This window comes from Alligator mississippiensis, chromosome 2 (assembly GCF_030867095.1).
Source record: "Alligator mississippiensis isolate rAllMis1 chromosome 2, rAllMis1, whole genome shotgun sequence".
Lineage (NCBI taxonomy): Eukaryota > Metazoa > Chordata > Crocodylia > Alligatoridae > Alligator > Alligator mississippiensis.
Window position 1 is genome coordinate 217,372,267 of NC_081825.1, and position 23,593 is coordinate 217,395,859.

Here is a 23,593-nt window from a genome sequence, read left to right on the forward strand (position 1 = left end):
CTATCTGATGTCATAACCTTCCCTTCCTAACCCTTTTTCTGCATCACAATTGGACCACTGTGCATAAATCCCATAAACACCAGGGGGAATCAACAGAGATAACAGGCCTTTTAGTTATGACTCAGAATTTGCCAACTGTATATTTTAAAACACATGTTGTTTCTGAAGCCAAGGACCCATTTGCCAAGTTCAATCCCAGAACAAATTTTCCGGGCCTAGTCACAAAAAACCCTGAGGATGGAGGGCTGCCCTATCTAATGAAAGTTGCTGACAGCCCCTGAATTTCAACAGTGTGAACAAAGTACCAGTAAGATGCAAGCTTTGTTTGCAGTGCCGGAATATCTCAAACCATTCAATTACTAATAAAAGTTGTTCAGCTAAACAAAAGGCAGCCTAACGAAGGCAAATGGCTTTGGCAATAAATAGGAAATCATTTCCAGTTCACTTACAGCACCAGCTAGAACATAATTAATATCTCAGAAGAAAATTTTCCAATACAAGACAACGTTCTGTGGAGCACTAGGCCATCAGAGGCTGAGATTTTCATTTTGGTAGGGAGGAAAGGCTGATAAGCAGAAGCATAGATGGTACAATAAAAATACCTTTCCTCTTAAATTGTTTGACTGACTTTGCTTTTGTGCAGAATGTGGTATTGCTGTGTGTGCACTCTTTGTGCAATTGTGTAACACAATTCCCAATTGATATTGATTTCAATGTTTTCTTAATGAAAAATTAGTCTTTCCCCCCCTCTCAATAATTAGCTGAGAAGAAGAGCTCAAGAAACTCATTTGGTGAGAAGGTGTGAGAAACTAATACCTGAAAATGAAGAGAACTGATTTTAGAGCACTGTGCTGAGACACTCATTGCAAATGTGCATTCAATCATTTACCCACCCTACCCAGGGCTCTCCCTATACTAAATTGGCTTGTGATCCCATGAGGTTTCACAAAGTGACCTGCATTCAACAGGGCCTTTAACTGAGTGGGAGACCCTCCCCCTCTCCCCCCACCCCAGTTAGGGTGTGACTCAGTAGGTGATAAGTGCTGAATCAATACCCCTGAGTAGTATTCAACATCTTACAAAGGAAGTCTTTTGTTAATGACAAGAAGAGGGTGAGTTTGATTGCTGGTGAGTATGCACTTTTTTTGAGACCACAGTTGCTAACTCTAATGTCCTAGATGAATACCAGCTCATGCAAATCTATTCCTTATAATTAGATTCCACCTGCAGTTTTAAATGGCTTCCATACTACCCCAAGCTCCTATTTTAAACTGTTGTAAAGAGTTGATGTTCTCTGAAGCAGTTAGCTCTTCCATTTTATTTAGAGGCGCCTGTATGTTAGGGAGAAGTGAAGTGATGCGCACACCCTCCCTTCTTAGTTAATTAACTCAAGCCATCTATTTTTAGAGGTCATACACTTAAATTGTACCATTTACCATTTATTGAATAAGAGATTAAGAAGTATTAGAAGCGATAAGGATGGGCTTTGTCTTTAAATAGGACACAACTTTCTTGTGCTATCTTGTCACACCCAGCTGGCAATCATTCCTAGCTAGGCTGGTGAATGTACTGATGGGTTTATAACTCCCTTCTCTGCTATTTTTGAGGGAGGGAGAAATCTCATCCTTTTAAACTGATTGTGCAATGCCCCACACCTGTGTCTTTGAATGGCTGTCATAGATAAGCTGCTGGCCTGGAAAGAATCTAACATACAGACATAAAAGTAGACATTCAAACACTGCAATTTCAGACGCACTAAATGTACCGATGGCAGCATTTGGGTATTATTAGAGCCACAGATTTCCGGTCTTTACTTTCTGTTTCAACCTCTGTAAGTATATGGTCCCTTACTGTATGTTAGACATGCAAGTAGTGTCATCCCACTCCTTTAGCTAACATGCCATAAGAATTTCTATATACAGGAAACAATGCTAAATGTAAAATCCAGATTTACTCTTCAATTTATGAACACACACAGTTGTGGGAGTTTTTCAGCAGACAACAGTTTGAATGAATCAGGAAGAATTTAGGCAGGAGACCTGCACAGCACTGCTGTGAAGTTTTTGGCACCTATCAAATAATATTAACTTGCTACCAACTCTAATTATAAATCATAATGTTCTTGCCTTTTGGATGAATAATCTAAAATGGCCTTTTCCCCCAGGTTCAAGGCCACCAGTTACAGCGCTCCAGCCATAATCAATCAATATGCTACAGACAACAGCCACAAACTTCTAGAAAACTGTACTCCACTTGGACAGTCTGGGTCGTTCAGTTTCTTAAACACAGGCATTTACCACTTGTATTAAAGAAGAACTCCTTTAACTGCTAATAATAGATTGTCCCTTAGGCTCTTTGTAGGCAACCACTTGGAGGACATTACTCACTCATTCACACAAAGAGCGTTACAGTATATTTTTAGTAGATAACTCCCTGCACTTTGCACAGATGTTTTTGGAAATGAACAATCCAGTCTCACCAGTTAGCACTACCAACTGGGGACTTTTTATGAATGAGTGAATCTAGCACAGAGATGAGACAGATAGGCCCTAATCTTCAGACATGAACACAGAATGGTACATAGTTACCACAATTGCTGACACAAATGGGGAATTTGTACCCTCCACAAGCTGCATAAGCAATAATTTCATGTGTTCCTCCTCCAGGCTACCTTGTGGCTATACAAGGTTTTGTGCATCTGGAACTTTGCATTACAGACATGCAGATCTCATGCTGAGTTTGCAAATAACTGAATGGAAAATTAGCAAGGTTTTAATTGTGCCTAACACTAGCAGTGCAGACTAGAAGTAAAAAAAAATCCCAGTCCTTCGTGGGGCCCCACATTCCTGATTTTTTTTCTGTAGTCCTGATTCTTTAATTCATTAGATAGGCCAACTGAACACCCCTCTGTGCTACAGGAAAGAGCATGGAGCTTCCTTAAATATTTTGTGACTTTTTTCACCTCTGGAGAGCACTAGCTGCTTAATTTTTTTAGTCTTCTAAGAGGAAAGTGCATTGCTCCAATATGGTAAGAGGTCTTCCAGCCTCTGGCTAACTGGTTTGCTGCTGACTGGCACATAAAGAAACAAAAATTTGTTTCCATTCCCAAATGACCAAGTATTTAAGAGCAGTGAGGCAACAGTGAGCAAATCCATTATGAATGAGCCATGCAGCAAAGCATGCACCAATGCTAAAGCCAGGCATAACATGGATGATTCATCTTCCTTGGGTTTTTTTAAACAAACAGCTCTTGTTTTAGTTTTCAAATAAATAATTTCCTCTACCCTTCCCTGCATTACCTATTGCACGAGTAAGCTGCTCTGCTTAATATCTGGGTGTTTTATGGCACAGAGACAAAATAGAGAGTAATGCCATTAGGGAGATGAGAAAGGAGAGGAAAATCCTTCTGCCTTGTAGTGGTTCTGCCTTGTGGAAAATGAGAAACAAAGTCAGCCTGATGTAAGTTCACCTTTGTTCTCACCTCCTATGTCAGTGGTTGTCAACCTCGTTAGACTCAAGGTAGCCCTTGGGAAATGCCAGCTCTTAAGTTTTTACTTGCTTTTCGACTATAGAGAAATAATAGAGCAGTTCTTTTGCTGCAAAGAACTCAGAAAGACCACAACCTGTCAGAATGTTTACAGACTCCTATTGGAAATTTCTCTTGTGAATCATGTACAGGTGTCTGCACACCTAATGGTGCTAATATTGCACAACAGCCTGCAGCTCCTTTAAAAGGATCTCGCAACAACCTAGTTGACAATCACCGGTCTACCTCACAGGTAGAATAACAGTGTCACACAGATTTTACCAAATCTGTTCGAAATCAGTGCAAACCCCTTCGTAAATATACAACCAGTTTAACTCAGTTATTTTCCAACATAAGCAAAACAGTTTTAAGCAAGGATTAAAGTGAAACCATTTTAAGTGCCTCTAGGTAGGGAGCTGGCCTGGTTGAACAAGATGGGTTTTTAATTGATTTGGTTAAACTAATGCATCTTTTCTTGTACCAACAAGGGCCCAGGGTGAGAAGCCTCGATCTCCCACTTCAAGGGGCCAGCCAGGGACAGCTCTCCCTGAACAGTGCTGAACTTGGCAGTCAGAGTGGAAACCAAGCATGTGTTTACACAACTCAGCATACCCCATCTACCTTCTCCTAACTGTTAAACCCAGAAATAAGGCCATGGAAGTACTTCAGGTGCACCTCCTGGCACTGATCTCAAGACCTCTGTCTTCTCTGTGGTTGAGAGCACTGGTGCTCTGAAAGCAGCTTCCTTGCTTCATTTTTGGGTTTGGCACCTGTGGAATGGGGCACGCTCAGAAGCTGCACTCCTAGGAGCACTGGGGAGTAGTTCAGACGTTCCCTGACGGTCATTTCTTCCTCTGGGCCAGTGCCAGATTATGACATGCCGAGGCCCTAAAATATGTTCATTTTAATGGGCCCCATATGATAAAAATAATCCAATGTATGTATATTTTTGTCATATTAAAACAAAAATGTCCATATTTAAAGAGTCACTTTCCCATATCTCCTTTATCTCCTTTATTTACCAACTCATTATTATAAAACTTGATATTGAGTCAGGTTTTTTTTTTTCTTATTTAGAGGCCCCAAGCTGTAGCTTAAGTAGTTTAGGCCTAAATCTGGCACTGCTCTTGGCCTTTACTCATTAGGGTTAGGCCTGCTTAAGGAATCTGTGGCACAGAGAAGTTAAGGGATTTGCCCAAAATGACTGCAGGAAAACAGAGTAAGAACCTGCTTTTCTTACCTCCCACTTCTGCTTCCCAGCCCAGTCCAACCACTTGATTCTGCTTCCTAAAGCAGCTGAGGAGCATCTAAGAAATAAATCTGGAGTCACCCCTGAGCCACATCCTGCTAGAAAGTTTATCACCTTAACTTTAGAATAACTTAATTGGTTTCAGTGGCATTAGTACAGCTTTACACCAATGGCACTGAGAGCAGAACACAGTGCAGTCTCCTTCCTCTTTCAGCAAACCAGTCAGTCTTGCATGTATGTGATCAACAGAGTGCTGTTTTGCCCCAGAAAATCCTCCAAATCAGAGATTTGAATCAGCTCAGCCATGTAACTCACTTGAGTAGGATTTGTGTCCCTGAGCAGATATTCTTTTAAAAACAGTCAAATAGCATTTGCTGTAAGAGCTTTTGATGGAAACGGGTATAATAATCCACCATCAGGTCAGGACAGTGCCTGCATTCACAGCTATGGAACTGGGACCAACAACTGCCAGGACTACCTATCAAAAAAAAAGTCTTTAAAAATCTAGGATTATCCCTAGCAGGGGCTTAGTTTCTAAACTCTGCAGGGTCAAAGGGAAAGGTAGCTGTTGCTATTGTTATAAAATATATTAAGTCCTATTTACTCCTCCAAAGAGTTCAGCAGTTAGCTGTCTTCTTTGTTACAAAGATGTTGCAAACAATAACAGAGGAAACTCAAGCAACCTGTCTACTACCGTGGAGCTCTTGTCAGCAAAGCCACAGGACAGAGTCCTTTATTTAGTAGTCATTGTTTAAGTACCAACCAAGTCTTTCCTCAGGAAACAGACAAGCTCTGCAATTTAAGGTCTGTAATTTACTCCAATAGGAAATAATATTAGCTTCAATTGGGGGCAGCAATTGCTGAAATAAAAAATAAACCTGTCGGCTCGGTGCCATCATAATTCTTTGTGTTTAATGTGCCTAAGACCTTTCAGCCTAGGCATTCCAAACCTTTCACTAACATTAGTTAATAATGCTTTGCAAGTCCCAGGAGATTGCTTTTAATAATATGTGCCTGTGGGAAAACTGGGACAGACAGAAGTTAATGATATGCCAGAAAATTGGTGGCATGGCCCAGAAGAGAACCTTGGGGTCCAGAGGAACCCTAGTCAGGTTATACAGCATGCAACTTCATAGATTCATAGATGTTAGAGTCGGAAGGGACCTCAATAGATCATCAAGTCCGACCCCCTGCATAAGCAGGACAGAGTGCTGGGTCTAGATGACCCCAGCTAGATACTCATCTAACCTCCTCTTGAAGACCCCCAGGGTAGGGGAGAGCACCACCTCCCTTGGGAGCCTGTTCCAGACCTTGGCCACTCTAACTGTGAAGAAGTTCTTCCTAATGTCCAGTCTAAACTTCTACACTTACAAGCTGAGAAAGCAAAGCAGGATTCCCAAATCTCGTTTCGCTACCTAAATGGCTATCACGTCTTCTCATTAAAATAGATCCTTAAGCATTTTTTTACTATTTTAAAGTGCAACTTCACATTTCTTCCTCTCCCTCTGTGACACACTTGCAGAACAAACAATGGGCAATAAAGGGAGTGTTTTGTGACAGACTTCTAGTTGTGCCAATCTCACGAATATATTCCAAATGCACACCTTAGTCACTAAACCCTCATTTCTTTTCTGCATTCTGTTTAATTTCAGCAGATGGAAACTGAAAGGCTGAAAAGCAAGGAGCCTAACACTGGGAACTGTTTAGAATCCGCAGTTGCAAGAAGCGCAAATTGGTGGCATATGTACATCCTCCTCACTCTTCAGCACATCCTCCTAAGAAAGCCCAAAGTCGGTTTCTTCTCTTAACAGAGTGTATTATAGGTAGGTGGCCTGATTCAAAATCCACTGCGGTCACTTTAAGTCTTTCCATTGCTTTGAGGCCTGGAACTTGATTAGAGGGCTTTAGGGACAGTAAGATGTCCATTCAAGTAAGAAAGCAGGATTGCACCAAAGAATACTCTGTGAATGCTGTTATTTTGTATATACAACAAGTACTTGCAACTCTACCCTATCATCTTTCTCATACTAGGTGATTAAAACAAAACTATGGCCCATGACACACTGAAACCAGTGACACTATGTACGGCAAAGTTTTGAGCCAACATCTGTGAGCTAATAAGTGGTGCAAGTTTTAAGGTCCTAATGCTGTAATTCCTTAATCCTGTTGAAATTCATGGGAATTGGCAGACTGAAAATCCCATGAAGGGTTATGCCTCTGGGTCAGAGCAGGATTGCCAGGAGCTGGGTCAAAATCCTGTAACTGGATATAAATCTGCAGGAGTCAATAACACTTTGTAAGCAATTAGTGCAGGGTGAATACGAGCCGCACTCAACATAGTTTATGGTTTATCTTCTGTCTTTTCCTTAATAGGCCCTGTTCCCGATCTCACTGTGTAAACCAAACAAGCCCCACCAGGACCATCTTTACCATACAGGAACCAACCAACTGGAAAGATAAATTTATGCCCTCTCCTTTAAGCCCTCCCCTTCACGAATGGGGTAGCTGTTGTGAGACTTTGTTCTCCCTTTTGTATAGAGCTACTGACTGGAGAGGGAGGCTGGTCAGTATGATGGTCAGAGAAGAAAGAACTTGACCTGTTCCCCCTATTAAAGATCTCCCAAGGAATGGGATCTCCCAAGGAACAGGACTGCTTGCTTTTCTTGTGATGATGGCCCACTCAGGGCTCATCCTCAGTGTGCTAAACAGGAACCAGCTGCTGAGGGCAGAGCATGCATCTTGCCTGAGCTTGTCTAATGGCACCAGGCCAGGAGACACTTCTAATGGACTGCAGTTCCCACACACGCAGGTGGAGGCTGTGAGGACTAGAGAGGTGGTATATGGGATAGTCAGCCTCTGGCGAGGGCTCTTCTCTGCTAAGCAATCATTAAACAGTGGAGTCAGCCTCTTACCTTCCTTCTCATGCTTGTACAATGCCTGAGAGGAATGTGACTGCTATGTGAATTGGAAGAGTACAAGAATGAGAAGGTTTATTGCTGAGAAGTGAAAAAAAGAAAAACAGTGTCTCTGGGAAGTCAGCTAGCCAGGAGAGAACTCACAGGGAGCAGCCAAGAAACCTTGCTAGGATCAGCCTCAAAAGACAGGGACTAAATTATTTCCCAGATGGGTTGTTCAGAAAACAGGCATGTCTGCCTATCATTCCTTCTCAAGTACCTGGAACCATTGCCCTACTTATTTCTATTCAAATCCACCTTTATCACTTCATCCCCCACTCTACAAGCACATACCTCTATTCTAATTGCTATATTGAATCAATGGGATGTAATGTTTTCTACTAGTATTTTACCATAGAAATGTTTGAGACTCACCAAACCTGGCTACAGGAACAAGAATAATCTGTGACACATCATCTTTTGAGAGGCGGAGTAAAGTCCAGGTGGGAGGATTTTATCGTACAATACAACTTCTTGATGTACTACCTTCTTCCCATGGTGCCCACCACCACAGCCTTTGAACTCTTTATCAAGGAGAAAACAGACAGTTCTAAAGATCAACCTGTTTTGTGTTTCTCCCTCTGTGTGCTCAGTGTAGGATGAATACATCCCTTTGTCCTCATCCTTACATCTTGTTCATTATCATGGACAGGCAGGATTGATATTTAGATGCAAAAGCAATCAAATCTTTGGTGTAGCATAGCCCCACCAGAATGAACTCACAGAGTTCTGGGCCCTCAGGGGAGAAATTCCCAGCTCTTGCATATCTCTCAGTAGCGATAGCTCCAGGATATCCAATGGGTATGCTTGTTTTGGTAGGAGCTGTTTATTCAAAACAGAGCACCCTACTGCATTTTGGGCTTTGATGTAATCAAGAATCTCTAGAGCCTGATCTTTCAACTTTTGTTCATATGACTCATGCTGGTGACAGAGTGCATAAAGATAAAGGAGACCAGATCAGGTTTTGAGCTCACCTATAAAATGTTTTCCTCAACAACTTGTCAAAGATCTTTAAATGAGATGGGAGGATCTGTGGTCATATGGCTTTCTCATGTGGGTTAGCAATGAGTGGACATCAGAGAAACTGGCTGGAGTTAGGTCTTCTTTCCTGTTGCTAGACGCCGGCTCCTTCAAGACTCCTTTGCCGAGGCGCTATACTCTAGGGCTGTGTGAAACAGCACCATTCCGCTTCAACTTCTGTTTTGATGGAACAGTGTTTCGTTTCAAGTTTCGTTTAGTTTAGAAAGCACTGTTCTGTTTTGTTTTGTCGAAACTGTTTTGACGTTTCTCCCATAGGCTATATGGGGAAGCATGAAACTGCCTATAACTTTGTCATTTCTAGCCTGACTCGGATGAACCTTGCAGGGATGGTAACCCCTTCTGAGGGCATGAAGCCCTCCAAGCTTCAAGGAGATAGGTTCAGAGGTTCTGGGAAACTGCACCTCAAGTTGCTGACAAGCAAAACTCTCGCTTGCTGACAGCAGCAGCTTCCTGTCATCCGGCAGGCAGATCTGGGGGGCCAGCACCTCCAGGAGGGCTGTGGGGCTGTGCCAGACTCCTTCCAGGGTTGTGGGCCCCTGATCTGCATGCCGGATGACAGAAGGCTGCTGATGTTGCCTGGGACCGGCGCTAGGCACAGCCCACACCCAGCACCGGGATGATTGGTGCTGCTGCTGGTCCCAGGTGGTAGGAGCAGCATCCTGTGATCTAGCAGGAAGATCGGGGACCCCCCCGCACCCCTAGGAGGAGTTGGCAGAGCCCCACAGCCCTCCTGGGGGCGCAGGGGCCCCCCAACCTGCGTGCCAGATTACAGGAGGCTGCTCTTGCTGCCTGGGATGGTGCTGGGCGCAGCCTGCATCCAGCACCTGGAAGACTGGTGCTGCCGCTGGCCCCAGTCGACAGCAACAGCATGCTGTCATCCAGTGCATAGATCCAGGGGCTGGTGCTCCCCAGGATGGCTGGGGGCTGTGCCAGTATTCTCCCAGGGGGCGCTGCCCCCGGATCTGTGTGGGATGACAGGAGGCTGCTGCTGCCAGCTGGGACTGCTGCTGAAGCCAAGCCCAGCTTCAAAACTCGAAACGTTTCAAAACTTTTGAAGTGTTTTGAGTGCCCTTGTTTAATTTCAAAGCTGTTTTAAAGGCTTTTGTTTCGTTTCAATTTTGCTGTTTTGAGCTCGGAATGCATTGAAATGAAACACCCGGCGAAATTTTGCACAGCCCTACTATACTCCATCTGTGTTTAGCTTAAGAAGCTGCAGTATTTATTGCCTGCTGTGAAACCTGCCACAATCACTGGTGCCATTACTCCCCCCGACCTGGGCAGCTCCTGTGTGCTCTACTTGAAGCCACTCTTTGAGGTGCACTTGGGAATTCAAAGTAGTGCAGAATATGGCAGCTATCCTGGTCAGGTCAGTATGAGCACAATGCATTTTTGCTTTGTGAACTGTACTGACTTCTCAGCTGCTTCGAGATTAAATTCAGGGTGCTTGTTTTAACCTTTACAGCCATAAATGCTTTGAGACCAGGCAACTTTTGTAATGGCTTGTCTTCCTGAGATTGCTGACTGTCCATAACTGTGCTCTAGGAGAACCCGGGTCTAGACATAGGTTGTAGACTATGACATCTACTAAACTGAACTCAGTACAAATGCTCCAGGACAGTCTACCAGAGCCTGACTTTACTGTTGTTCAAAACATGGCTAAAGGCATAGCTATTTGGTTGAGGATTTGTTTGACTGTGTTCACCTCTAGGGAGCTTTTCCCCCTAGTGAACTGTGCTAGGGCAGGCATTCAGACTCTTTGGCCAGGTACAGACATTACACTTTTACCAGTATAAGTGACTGATCAGAAACCGGTCCATACCTGTAACAGAACAGAAGTTTGGGACACAAAACCAGTCTACACCCATAACAGAAGTCTGGCACGCATAGACTGGTTTAAAAATGGTAGAACCTGGTCTAAGATTTGTGACCCCCAAGGGCAAATGCGTGTTCTGTTTGCTAGTGATCTAAATTATGTTACTTCCAGAAAACTACATCACTTAGATCGTAGAACTACTCCTTGGGCTTTTTGAATGTCTGTACCTACTAGCCTATGAGATAGGTACAGGCTACCAAGGGCCATTTAATTTAGTGGACTATGGGAGGCTTTTCCTAATAATTTTGTGTAGATTTTAAGTGCAGTACATCTAGATATACCCTGATCCAATACAGAAATCATAAAATATGATTTTGTTTGGAAATTATTCAACAGCATTACAAATTGCTTGCAGCCAAAAATACGGGCAAAATGCCAACTTATCACAGGTGCGGGATACACAGACTTAACAAGAACAGTGGGAAGTGTTTGTTTGCAAAAACAGTACCAAGGACAAAAAACAAATTTAAAGTCACAGGGTCAAATCCATTGGTGGTTTCAGTGGAGCAATAGTAGGGATCAATTTAATTCTTAGTGTTTCAGATGGAATCACTTTGTTGCTGGGCAGGTTCTTTGCCTACCAAATCACTCCTCACATTCTGGTTTTACAGTCTTTGAACTAAAAAGGAAAGAATGTTGTTTTTTAAATTTATGAGATTTAATAATGTATCAATAAATAACGTCAGGAGAACCCAGGCAGGAGTATTAGAGGAAGGAAAGATATAAATATTGGTCAGATTTATATTGGTTTAAATTAACATTACTTGCTGCCTCTTCACATCATGTGCCCAGATGCTACAGCACTCAGTGCACAAGAAAAAGATCATTAAACATTTGTTCCTAAGTCTTTGAGTGAGCAACAGTGAGGACAACAGGAACTTAAAGTGCTGGGGCAAATAGAACATGGCAACTACTATGGGACTGATGAGGCAATGCTGTCATTTATGCCTATTTCTGGGCTTTTTTCTGACTAATATAGCATAAATTCAGTATTTACTAATGAATTATTAATATGCATTCATTCATTTATTAATTATGGATTAATTCAGCAACATATGCCAAGGTATCATCTCAGCATACCCAAAGTTGAAGGTACTTCACCCAATGATTTAACATACAAGATAATGACTCCTACCTGCCAGGTAATAAAGATCTTCAACTCTCTGTTAAAAATCTCCATACAATTCTGTAACCAACTTATTGAACAATTACCACAACTACAGAGTCAAATCAAAGGCATGGCTCCATCATCCTTTCTTGCCTTGACCTGTATAGTGCTATACAGGTAAGTTTTGGAAGACATCAGTGAAACTGCTTTCACAAGGCTAGACAGATACCCTTACTAACACTGAATAATGCCTTATGCTTTAAATAGATCTGCTGATTTCAGGGAGACTGCAAATGGTTTTAGGAACTGTTTAATGTGAGCAAGAATACTGCCATCTGGCCCACAGTACAGAGCTATTAAGACAAGTGGCTGAATCAGGCCTCAAGCAATTCTCTTTATCTATTTATGTTATGCTATCACACATAGGCTTGATCGCAATAATTTCCAGAGGAGATTTGCTAATTACACATGCAGAGTCACGGTCACTATAAATTACGTGTACATTTAACAAACTAAACTTATGAGGAAATCTGGACTGCAAATTTAAAAAATCCTATCTAAGAATCCCTCAGCCTCTACAGTGAACACAATCAGCTCCCTTTGAGTCAATGTATGCATTTCTAAATAAGCATCAGTGCCAGAAGTTTAAATGCGGAAGGTGTCTGTTACAATTTTGTATATTTATTGGGCGTATCCAAGTAGTTCCATATGCCTGAAGAATATGCAGCTACAGTGACCTCTTAGCTGAAAGTAGTTTTGGACATAAATCAGAAATAAGGCATAAAACAAGATACTGTTTCTCAATAAGAAAGAGGAAGACTGATCTTCTGAGTGACGTATGGGACAATAAACCATAAAGCCAGTTCCAAAGTGAAACAATAGCAAGTGTTTCAGGTACTTGATGAGACAGCCGTAGTGAGAACAAAAAGGTCTCAAGTCCTGTCAGTTGAGAAATCCCAGAAAGCAATTTTATTGCAGGCTGTTTAAAAAGCACAGCCCACTGAGCTGAATGTACCAAATTGTGCTCTTGATGATGCAAAGTGAGCAACACGATGTAGCTGTAAAACAAAATTCAGACATAAGAAGGGCCATTTCAAGGAGAAATCAAAGAGGTAGCTCATGGCTCAGCTATTATACAAAATTAAACTTCATGAGCCCACACTACGTAGAAGTGCTGTTACAGAGGGGAAAAAAGCCTGACGATAGGTTATTGAGAAGTGGGAAGTATTCACCTGGAAAATAAATTTGTCTTGAAAAGCCCCAACTAGCTTGAAAGCTAGTGACGTTTCTCAGGGGGGTTGAAACTGCATCCTAAGCAAACACTGGCTAATGCAGTAGCCTCAGAAAGCCACTACAGCAGCCATGCTAGGGAAGTACTCCCCAGCAGTTAGTCAAGACTCTGGGGTTCTCCTCTCATTTCTGTCATCACATGATAAACCTGGATACTTCATTTAAGAAAGGGTAAATTTCTTCATCAGCTGTTGGAGAAGGGGAACTTTTTTTTTGATTCTCTGACTTTCCAAATCAAAGGAAGCAGGCTGGATCGAACAGAACACAAACTTCCATTTCCAGAAGAGAAATCCCAAACGATGGGTGGAGGAGAGCGGACTTGCAATCTTGAAAGGACACGGAGCCGAAGTGACTGTAGGTGAGAAGAGTGGGGCAGGGAATAGTGTACGGGCGTTTTATCCTTCTATTTCCATCAGTATGTTTCTGGCATTGTCTAAAGTAGAGTAATGAGCTTTGAAACAGTTTAGCAAAGTTTTGCATCTCTTTGGTTCAACTGTCATATATAGGATGCAATTTAACAAGGATAAATGCAAGGTGCTGCACCTGGGTAGAAAGAATCTCCAACACACCTGTAGACTGGAAAGGTACCATTCTGAGTACCACAACAGTGGAAAGAGATCTCGGAGTCCTGGTCGACACAAAAATGAACATGAGTCGCCAGTGCAACGAGGTAATAAACAAGGCTAACCACACTCTTTCTTGCATCAGCAGGTGTATCACAAGCAGGTCTAGGGAAGTGATAACTCCCCTCTATGCAACATTGGTGAGACTGCAGGTGGAGTACTGCATCCAGTTTTGGGCGCCACACTTCAAGAGGGATGTGGATAACCTTGAGAGGGTTCAGAGGAGGGCTACTTGTATGGTTGAGGGCCTGCAGGTAAGACCCTATGAAGACAGACTGAGAAACCTGAATCTCTTCAGCCTCTGCAAGAGAAGGCTGAGAGGCAATCTTGTGGCTGCCTAGAAACTCAGCAAGGAATAGGGGACACTCTTGTTTACCAGGGCGCCCCTAGGGGTTACCAGAAATACTGGCCACCAATTGAAGGAGAATAGATTTAGATTGGACATAAGGAAGAAATTCTTTATGGTAAGGGTTGCCAAAATATGGATGGGCTGCCAAGGGAAGTGGTGCTTTCCCCTACCTTGGAGGTGTTCAAGAAGAGATTAGACAGGCATTTGGCTGGGGTTACTTAACCCCAGCACTCTATCCTGCCTGGAGCAGGGGGTCAGACCCAATGATCTACCAGGTCCCCTCCGACCCTAGAAATCTATGAAATCCCTGATGAGGCAAACAAGAGTGGAAATCTTGAAAAGGCTGTACTTACCGCGAGTTACTGGCGAATCTCAGTGGTGGGTCTATACCATGCCAAAAGGTGCTATGCAGATGATCTCTCTCCAGAGAATCTGCTTAAAAACCTCAAAAACTCTTCTTAGACTCAGGGGCTAGGGACAGAAGTTACACATAAACCTGTTTAAGTCATCAGAAACTGGTTTAAACTTGTAACAGAGCAGAAGTTCAGTGCACATAAACCAGTTTCAAAATGCCTGAAACTGGTTTAAGATAAATCTGGTTGAATGTAGTATCAGGCTTAAGTGATTTGGGTCAAACTGGTTTATGAAACTTCTGTCCTAGACCCCTTTCTGGTTCAAGTTAAATAAACGTGCTTTCCTGCTGTGGGCTGGGCTGTGCTGTCCGCTCCAGCAGAGAAGGGTTGGTGAGTGGGGGGAGGGGGGCAGGGACTGCCTTCCCCTACCAAGCAAACCCCAGATGGGGTCTGGGGCCAGGGAAGGAGGTTAAAAACTTTCCTTCTCCCGAGTATGGAGCTGCCCTGGCCTGCCCTGTCCTGCTAAAATTTTACTGCTGGCTGCAACTGCAGACCACAAACCCCAGAGGCACCTGGAAACAGAAAGAGGAAGCGATGAGCAACCCTGCAGAGTCCTGCTGCTGTAATTCTGGACTGCAAATCCCAGAGGTCTCAAGGGCAGCAGGAAGAACCAGCAAACACGGCCCATTCTGGCTATGCTCTAGGGCCCTCTGGCTTCTGGCTTGAGCCACTGCAGGTATGTGGCTGCATTTCTGGAATTAGAAGTGACTGTCTGTCCAGTTGGTTCTTAATTTAATTTCTGCATTTTAGATTGACCTTTAAAGACTGAATTGATTCAGCCGTGGGCTTTTTAACTGCTGTATTTAGCCAGGAACCATAAACTACATAGGGCTGGCACACTGGGGTTGAAATGAAGCCGTAAGCTCTCAGATGTGAGACACAAACCAGGGCTGCAATCGCCATGCTATCCACTGGGGAAGATTTCCCCCTTACCATTGCTGCTGTGGGATGATTCTTAGGGTCAAATTCTGTTTCCACAGACACTGTGTAAAGTCAGTAGAGTTACTCTGGATTCACTCCGTTGTGATGGAGAGCAGGATTTGAATTTCAGGACATCAAATCAGGGTATGGGGTTTGCTCCACCCATAAGTCTGAATTGTGCAAAAGTCTTCTGATCACCAGTATTTCAACCTATTTCAGCATCCTGGGCTGAATGGCAAATCTGAGCACCACTGTTGCTGGGGTTGAATTGAGGGTCAAGTCCAGATCAAGATTTCATATCTCAGGCTCACCTCTGGTTTCTGTGCTAGCCGGCATAAGCTCAGGTCACACTCTACTTCAGATAAATGTCCAAATCTGCATTTAGTAACAACACAGATGACTCGCCCCCAAATTTAAGGTTAATCTTTTAAGAAATTATACCATTAATGGGCTAGGTTTTTCTTCTATCCGACTCAGAACAGCTACAATGTTTTTCTTCTTCCCATCTAAGCCCTTTTTCAGACCAGGTTCTGTTGGAAATACTCCACAAAAGCAGAAACCACAGAAAGAAGACAGTTCTGGCTAGTCACCGTCTCCCTCTCTGCCTGGGAAACCACCAGGTGTTTTATGGGACAACAGACAATGGCAACATTATTTTCACATTTTTTCAGTGTGGCCCTCTTGGTAAGTGTCGTTTCCCTGTTATTCATAGGCCTTGGATTGGATGTAATGGGAGGGATCCTATTTGAAGTCAGAAATTCTTATGTCACTTTTGAACCTTGTACACAAAGTGCAGCTGCCCAGCTGACAGCAGAGTGAGCACCAGCCTTTTTGAGCAGTTTAAGTGCAACATGGGAGCAACTTGTCTGACTGAAACCTGCTTTATGATCATTTTACAAAAAGCATCCCCTATAAAAGCAGTGAGTTGTGACATGAGCAATTTAGACTTCTAAGTGCTTGGAGGTCAGAAAACATTCTCCCTTGTTCCTATGAGTCAAGGCTGCTGTGTACTTGTGGACAGCTTTTTGCAGTGTTCAGAGCTTTTCCAGCTTGGATACAGTCATTTTCCATTAAGTTGGCAAGTCCTAAATTTTTATTGCTAGTTGGATGGCACCTTCTCCATCAGCTCTGGAATAAAACTTATGCTGGCTTTCACCAAAAGGTTCAAACAGGTAAAGTCTCTGAGCCTCTGCTGACAAAAACTGTTTTACGCTCACTGTCATCTGGATTAAAAACAAGATAACAAATCCAGACAACGTGTAAAACATGGCACGCATGCAATCTGGACAGTTCATAAAGCTCCCACAATACAGCTTTACTCACAGTATGAGACAGGACTAAAATGTAATTTAAAAATAACTGGGGATAATTCCACTGGCCCATATGTGTAGAGAGCACTTTGAGCTTTATGGAAGGAGAGAGAGCTGCTCCATCAGATCTATTCCATGTACTGGGACAGGGATTTGACCAGTTACTAAAACTATTGAGTGTTCCTTTGAAAAAAATCAGCTCCTTGAATCCCACCTGGGAAGCTAGTACAGCAGACGCAGAAGAAGCTGGCTTAACGTCAGAAGGCCCTAGTCATAAAGCAGTGCCCCCTAGTCTCAGTGCTTGTACACACCCGGTTGCAAGAGTGGGATTTGAAAATGCAGAACACTGCCTGCTGAGCCATACCGACGTGAGCAATGGGAAAAAACCAGGACAGGAGTGTGTAGTGACAGCCACACCTCTGCTTGCTTTTCACGCTGAAAGTATGTTGTCTGCTGTGTGATCTGTGGAAAACCCAAGAGATATCAGTGCCCGGTGACTAAGACAGATATGTTCTGCAATGATGCTTCCCAGCTCTGACCCCCTCAGGCAGACAGGCATTTGTTGCTAGGTGAAGAAGTTTACTTCTATCTAAGGGCTTGGCCTTGTGGGTTAACTCCAGTATTGCATAGGCGTGGTATTTTATAGGTTGCAAAATACCTCCTCAGGTGTCCCTGCCCACACCATGAAACAGCTGGCTACTGCCTGGGCAGTAAATAAGGCTGGTATGGGGTTCCAAGTGGGCCATGGCTGGCTATGTTGCAAACAGCTGTTACCTGTGTGGAAAATATTCCAGTGACACTGAGGCCTCCTGTGTTTTCTCTAACACTCAGTCTCTTCACTGCCGCTTTCCCAATGCCTTCTGCCTTTGGACAGGACTTCGGACCACACAGAACTTGAGCACTAACCAACAAGCTTCAACATGCCAATTTACAGAGAGAAGCTCCCATGCTCTTGCTCCTGCATGGCTCTAACCTCCCTAGTCTTTCAGTTACTGCCACCACTTTCCATCTCAGCTCTTTGGTAGCTGAAGTAGGCATCATGGACAAAGATGTGCACAGTTTGTATGTTCACCAGCCACCTTTGTTCAGAAGTGCCTCTACCCTTATGCTGCCCTTTCGCATTTTTTCTTTGTAAATTCACATACCCTGAGCATGCAAGATGCATTTACTAGAGGATGCTACATCTGTGTATTTCAGCTACATCTGAGGTGTGAGACAGTCTTTTTGGTGCCGTTAGGACAGCCCTGACATGACATTCTCCCTCAGAGATGGTTTGTGGAAAGGGAATTCCAGATTCCTTGACATCAGAGGAAAGCACTAAAAAAACCCCATAAACCTAATCTTGCAGGGATTTTCACAGCACAAGCTGAGTGCCAACACAGCTTTGCCAAGTCACAGTAGGTGAATCAATGCCCTCGTCCATCACAAGACACCTGACAAGCACTCACTCAGCCTCAACTTTCTTTTCCCCTTAGCTAGAAATAGATAAACAGAATCTTGTGTACAAAGCCCCCCCCCCCCCCAATATTTACCCCACCGGCCATGCTGAATATTGTGGATATGGATCAGTGTGGTAAGACGTATACAAATACAGGTTGGAACAGATTCAAGGTAGGGTGACTGTGTTGTGGTTGATATATCTGGTAGTGTGATATAGCTCCTAGGTTCCATCCAAGCTTGGAAGCTGTTTGTTCAACCTGTTATTCTCAGGCCAATGTTTTTGTTTTAAGGCAAGAATTTTATTTTTTTTGTGTTACATTACTTTTAATTACCTATCTATCTAAGTCTCAGTCATAACTGCAGGCAGAAAATATTTCCTCAGTCTGATGGTATAGCATCTCACATCAACTTAAACATAAAATAGAGCTTGGGCTTACAAAGGCACTTTGGCATGGCTTTTTCTAGCACTCAGGCCTGAAATCCTGGGAAGAAGCATGTATGTGGGAGGCTGGGGCTGCATTCATGTTTAACCCACATCAAACGCTGTTCTGCTGCCCTCCCTGTCTGCTGAGCTGCATTCAAAGGAATAAAACAGAGCAGAGACTGCTTACCCACCCTCCCCTGGTTCAGCAAGAAAGAAAGCCTGCAATGAGTCTGGTGGCTCCTCTACTGAGTACAAGGAGAACTGAAGGTGTCCTGAATCAGACAAGATCACACCCCATAATAGCTCTTTTACTCTCTTGCACAGTGAACATCTTTCTTGGGGCAGGGAGTGACAGTGTCCAAGTCAGTGGTCTCAGGAGAGGACTAAATTAGCTCCTGAGGTCCTTTCCAGCCCTACTTTTCTATGATTCTATGATACATCTGAATCTCTTCCTGTGTTTTATAGGAACTATCTACATCATGATCTAGCTGAAAGTTGCTTTAAGGAAACCTGATGTACCCCTAACTTATCTCTTATTGCTGTTATACCAGAGGTGTCAAACATATGGCCCATGGTTTGAATCTGGCCAACAAACCCATTCCATCTGGTCCAATTAGTTGGTGGGCCAGGGAATTTGAGGATCCCCTTGGATATGGCTGTCAGTGGCAAGGGGGGATGGGATGAACAAGGACAGCGCTGACACAGGGTCATACGTATCTCAAGGACCAGCTTCTCCCCTATGCCCCATCACAGACCCTAAGGCTAGCTGAGAGCAGAGTCCTGCAAGCACAATTAGTACACAAAGTCCACTTGGCAAAAACACATGGGAGAAGTTGCTCCTAAACTCTGGAATTCTGTCCCTCTTGAGCCCCACCAGAGCCCAAGCCCAAACAACTTTTGGAAGCACTACAAGACCTTTCTGTTTGGACAGGAACCAAAACTAGGCTGAGATGCTGTTTGGCGGGTTTCTGCTTTATGTTGGTTTATTCTGTTTCATTTAATCTAGTTGCCCTATTAAGTGTCTGTTTCTCTTGCTGTGAGCTGCCCTAAGCCTTTGTTAGGAAGGGCAGGATATACATAATATAAATAAATAACAGGTAACTTCTGCACTCAGGAGTTTATAATCTAACCCCATATATGATGCAACAATGTTGGTATGACCAACCAGGAAAGACTGAGGATAAGTGACAGGAAGATGTAGCTACACAATTGGGCGTGGGGCCCCCCAAAATTGACCATAAAACATAGGGAGTTTTGATTTTGTTGCAGGCCGGGTAAGCACCCGCCACCCTTGCAGGTGGCTGAGTGGCCAGAAGCCACAGCTAGAACCCCATGCACTGGTGTAGGAGCTGCCTGGCTGAAGCTCCCTTTTGGCCTGCTGCATTAGCTCCCTTTTGGCCTGGAGCAATGCAGCAAGAGCAGGAGGAGCTATCACTGGAGGTGAGGGGTGCAGAGCAGACCCAGGCAGCTGCAGCCACACTAGGAGCAGCCTTGCTGGAGGCTGTGTGCGCTGGCCCCCGGGGCTGGGCCAGTAGGCACAGGCTAGACCATGGTGCAGACTGCTCTGGGCTGGGCTCAGCCTCAGGTGGAGCACTGCAGGGGCAGCTGCAGGCTGGATTGAATCAATTGCCAGGCACTCCCTCCAGGCTGGATCTACCAACTAATTGGTGGGTACAACTGCACCTGGCCAATGGCATTGAAACCACCTTTGGTCTTTGGGAATGAGGTCTGGCTAACAGTGCCAGTGACAGCCTGGCTAACAAGAATTGGGTCAGGCAGCAGCACCAGTTCAAGAAGCGATGGGAGTGAGTGAATGGAGTATCACGTTCTCAGCCATCTGGGAGGAGAGAAGTGCCATGTTTTTTATGTCAGGGCTGGGGGGAGAGAGAGAGAGAGAGAGGGAGAGGGAGAGGGAGAGGGAGAGGGAGAGGGAGAGGGAGAGGGAGAGGGAGAGGAGAGGGAGAGGGAGAGGGAGGCACCAGCCAGGAGTGGCTTGAGGAGGGGAGAGGCTTTTTTTGAACAATGTATAACTGAATGTGTTTCATGCTGAAGTTATTAAGATGATTTTACATTGACTTTGAAGGAAGGACACTGGATATTATATTTGACTTAGTAAAAAAGAAAAGTTGTAGGTTCACAAACATCTTTGTTCCATTTTCCTTAGGTAAGAGCATGATATTGAAATGCTAAAGCAAATTGTAAGGGAAGGCATCAGAAGGGAGCACTGTTATTCACAATTTGCCAAGTTCTTAGCATTCAAGTTGTCCCTTTTGGATCATGCAAGGCTGCATGTAGAGACAGTGGGGAGAAAGAGCCAGAGAATTTCCTCTCTGCTTCTGGGCCTTCACTAGTGCCCATGCTTGAGATTCAGGATGGGCTTTGACACATGGAAGAAAAGCTAGTTCTGCAAGTGGCTTAATCATCCTCATTCCAGGCCTGGTTTGTGTGTGTAAGTAAAACCCATTTCACTGAGAGTTTATCCAGATTCTCTCACTGACTGCTTTGTGCAGCTGACTTCCATGGCCCTGAACATCTGCCACTGCTCAGCAGAGATGACTCCTCAGTCAGCAGGGGACATTGGTGCTGAAGGAGTGGCCATGGGATTTACAAAGCTGTGGCATGTGTTGTCTTTCCCTGACTCCACTGCCTGCCATGGGTCCTGTGGTTTCATTCTGAGGATGCGGCCATTTTCTCTGGGAGTCATGCTGCAACACCCACAGCCCCTTTATGCTTCCCAGCCCCAGACGGCCTCTAGGAAAAGCACAGCGAGAGCCATCTGACTGGGATTCTGCCAGGCTAGCAGTAGCACTTCCCCTGCACCCCACCCTAATGTATGAAATGGGGAGAGCTGGTCAGAAAATCCCATTTCCACTTCAGGATAGTTTTTGAAATGGAACTGGAACTGAGATGCTAGAAAGTCCTGAGAGCCAAGAGATCCTGCTAGTGCAAGACAAACTTCCTGAAGTAGAGGATGGACAAGCCCTGAGCACCCAGGCTGCCAAGAAGCCATGAGCTTGGAGGCTGGGCTCCCAGGACTGCCAGACTGTCAGCTTCCCACTGGGCAGACTGAGGAGGTGGATGAGCTCACAGGAAACCAGAGAGGTTTCCAATGGAAAAACATTCTGCTGGAAAATTTCCAGTTCTAATAACTGGACTATTGCTGAGACTCAGGTAGTTCTTGGCATGAGAAAGAGCAACCCATTGCATTTTTGTTGGTTTCTGGCTCCTTGTGTAAATTTCCCCATGTACTAGACACCTAACAGCAACTGAAGTTAGCCCCCAGAAGGGGGGGTGTAAATCCCTTCCAATGCAAATGGAACTTCTCTTCCCAAGAACGACAACGATCATTAATTGGTGTTATTGAGAAAGTAGCGTTTTCTTTGGTAAGGTCTTTACTGCTTTAGGCAACCACATACACTCCTGGCAACATCTTGAGACAAGCCACGCTGGCAATATATAGTATATGCCTTGCTTGGAAAGACTGTCTGAGAAAGCAGCTTGCTTCCCAACTCCAATTCCAACATTTTGTAAACTTGGCAAGGCCAACAACATAAACTGGCTAAGCCACAGGAATAACTGATGCCTGACAGACAGAACTGCAAAACTGACTGTACTGCACATATGCACTGGTTGTTTTGCATAGACAGATTAACGAATGGGCTAGCTTGGGCCCTGGGTCCCCAGATGCCTAGAGGGCAGGCACAGGGGGAGGGGAGGCAGCTCAGGGTGGACAAAACTGGTGGCCGGGCCAGGCTAGGCCTGGCATGCAGGATGCAGCATGCTGTGGCTACTGGTTACCAGGCAGGGTACGGGATGCAGGGCACAACCCCGCAAGAGCTCTGGGAGCATCCAGAGCCGATGGCAGCAGGGAGCAGAGTTGGGTGGCCCCAGCACAGGCAGGTTCTAACCTGGCCCAGCCGTGATCCTGCGCATTTGTTGGGTGCTGCTGCAGCCAAACTGAGCTTTAGCGGGGTGAGGGACCACCCTCAGAGCTCGGTCCACACTGCATGCACCCAGAGGACAGTGGTCCTGCACGCCTGGTGCTGCCCAGCCACAGGGTAATGCTGTGTGGGGTCCTGCATGATTGGCCCCAGGCTCCAGCTCCAGCATGGACCTATGAGTGGGGGCAGCTGTGGCTCCTCCCCCGGGCCTGAGGGGCAGCACATCCAGCTCTGGCTGCTTCTCCCACTGCACTGGCCAGGGACAAAGTACTTGGCTGCACGACAGGGTGCATTGGGGAGGGTGAGGGGAGGCAGGCTGTGCGGGGGGAGCCTCGGACCCAGGGCCCCAATGAATCTTAATCCGCCCCTGCTTTTTTGCAAAGGGTGCTCTGTTAGCTGGCTTCCGGGCTGTTAACAGAGTTCCCTACCGTTCATTATTCAGGGTCATTCTTGGTGGATCCAGGTTGGGGTTCTCCATGGACTCCATCTGAGGACAGCGTAGGAAATAGTAGAGGGTGTGGAGGGCATCTGGAGACCAGATGATGGGTTGCTGCTGCCTGGTTTGCCGAACAGGGCTCATACCAGGGCGGAGGGTGTTCAGACACTGCATGTGGTGCATTGCTCGTGATACCAAGTCACCTGCTCAAAAGAAGAGAGGAGAAAGGAATAGCATTTCTGAAGGCTCCTCCAGGATCCACTCAGTTAAACCTAACTTCGTGAGTGAAACTTCCTTTGTGTGCAATTATTATTTTTCCTCCCCTAAGTCAAAATGTGGGCTTCAGATCTGACACCTTATAGATTACTGCAGTGGAAATTTAATTTCCTAGCTATTAGTTAGACAATGGTAGAATTAAACTACTATCTAGGTTACTATGCCTGCCGGCTGGTATCTAGCTAATGACTTCACAAGGATTTTCTTCCTATGTAAATGCTGTTTCATGTTAATCCTTCTCCCTACTGTCACACGTACCATTTTTTCTTGACAGATTTTGACTAACAAGATTCTTGGCTAGCACTAGGTCACAGGCCTAGTTTATGCAAGGAGAAACCAAGGCAGCATCAATGCAGGTGTTTTGCTCCTGTCTCCCATTTCTCTGTCTTATGAGGCTGGATGTTTCCCTGTGTTGAGGT

General features: G+C 44.7%; 1 protein-coding gene across 1 annotated transcript in view; it reads right to left on the reverse strand.

The window, feature by feature from the left end:
- ABTB2 (ankyrin repeat and BTB domain containing 2) overlaps window positions 1-23,593 on the reverse strand; it is a 196,284-nt gene that overhangs the window by 45,042 nt on the left and 127,649 nt on the right. Inside the window, exon 3 of the mRNA XM_006259971.4 lies at window positions 22,891-23,101. Within this exon, the coding sequence (XP_006260033.1) occupies window positions 22,891-23,101 (211 nt within the window). The remainder of the gene's footprint in view (window positions 1-22,890; window positions 23,102-23,593) is intronic.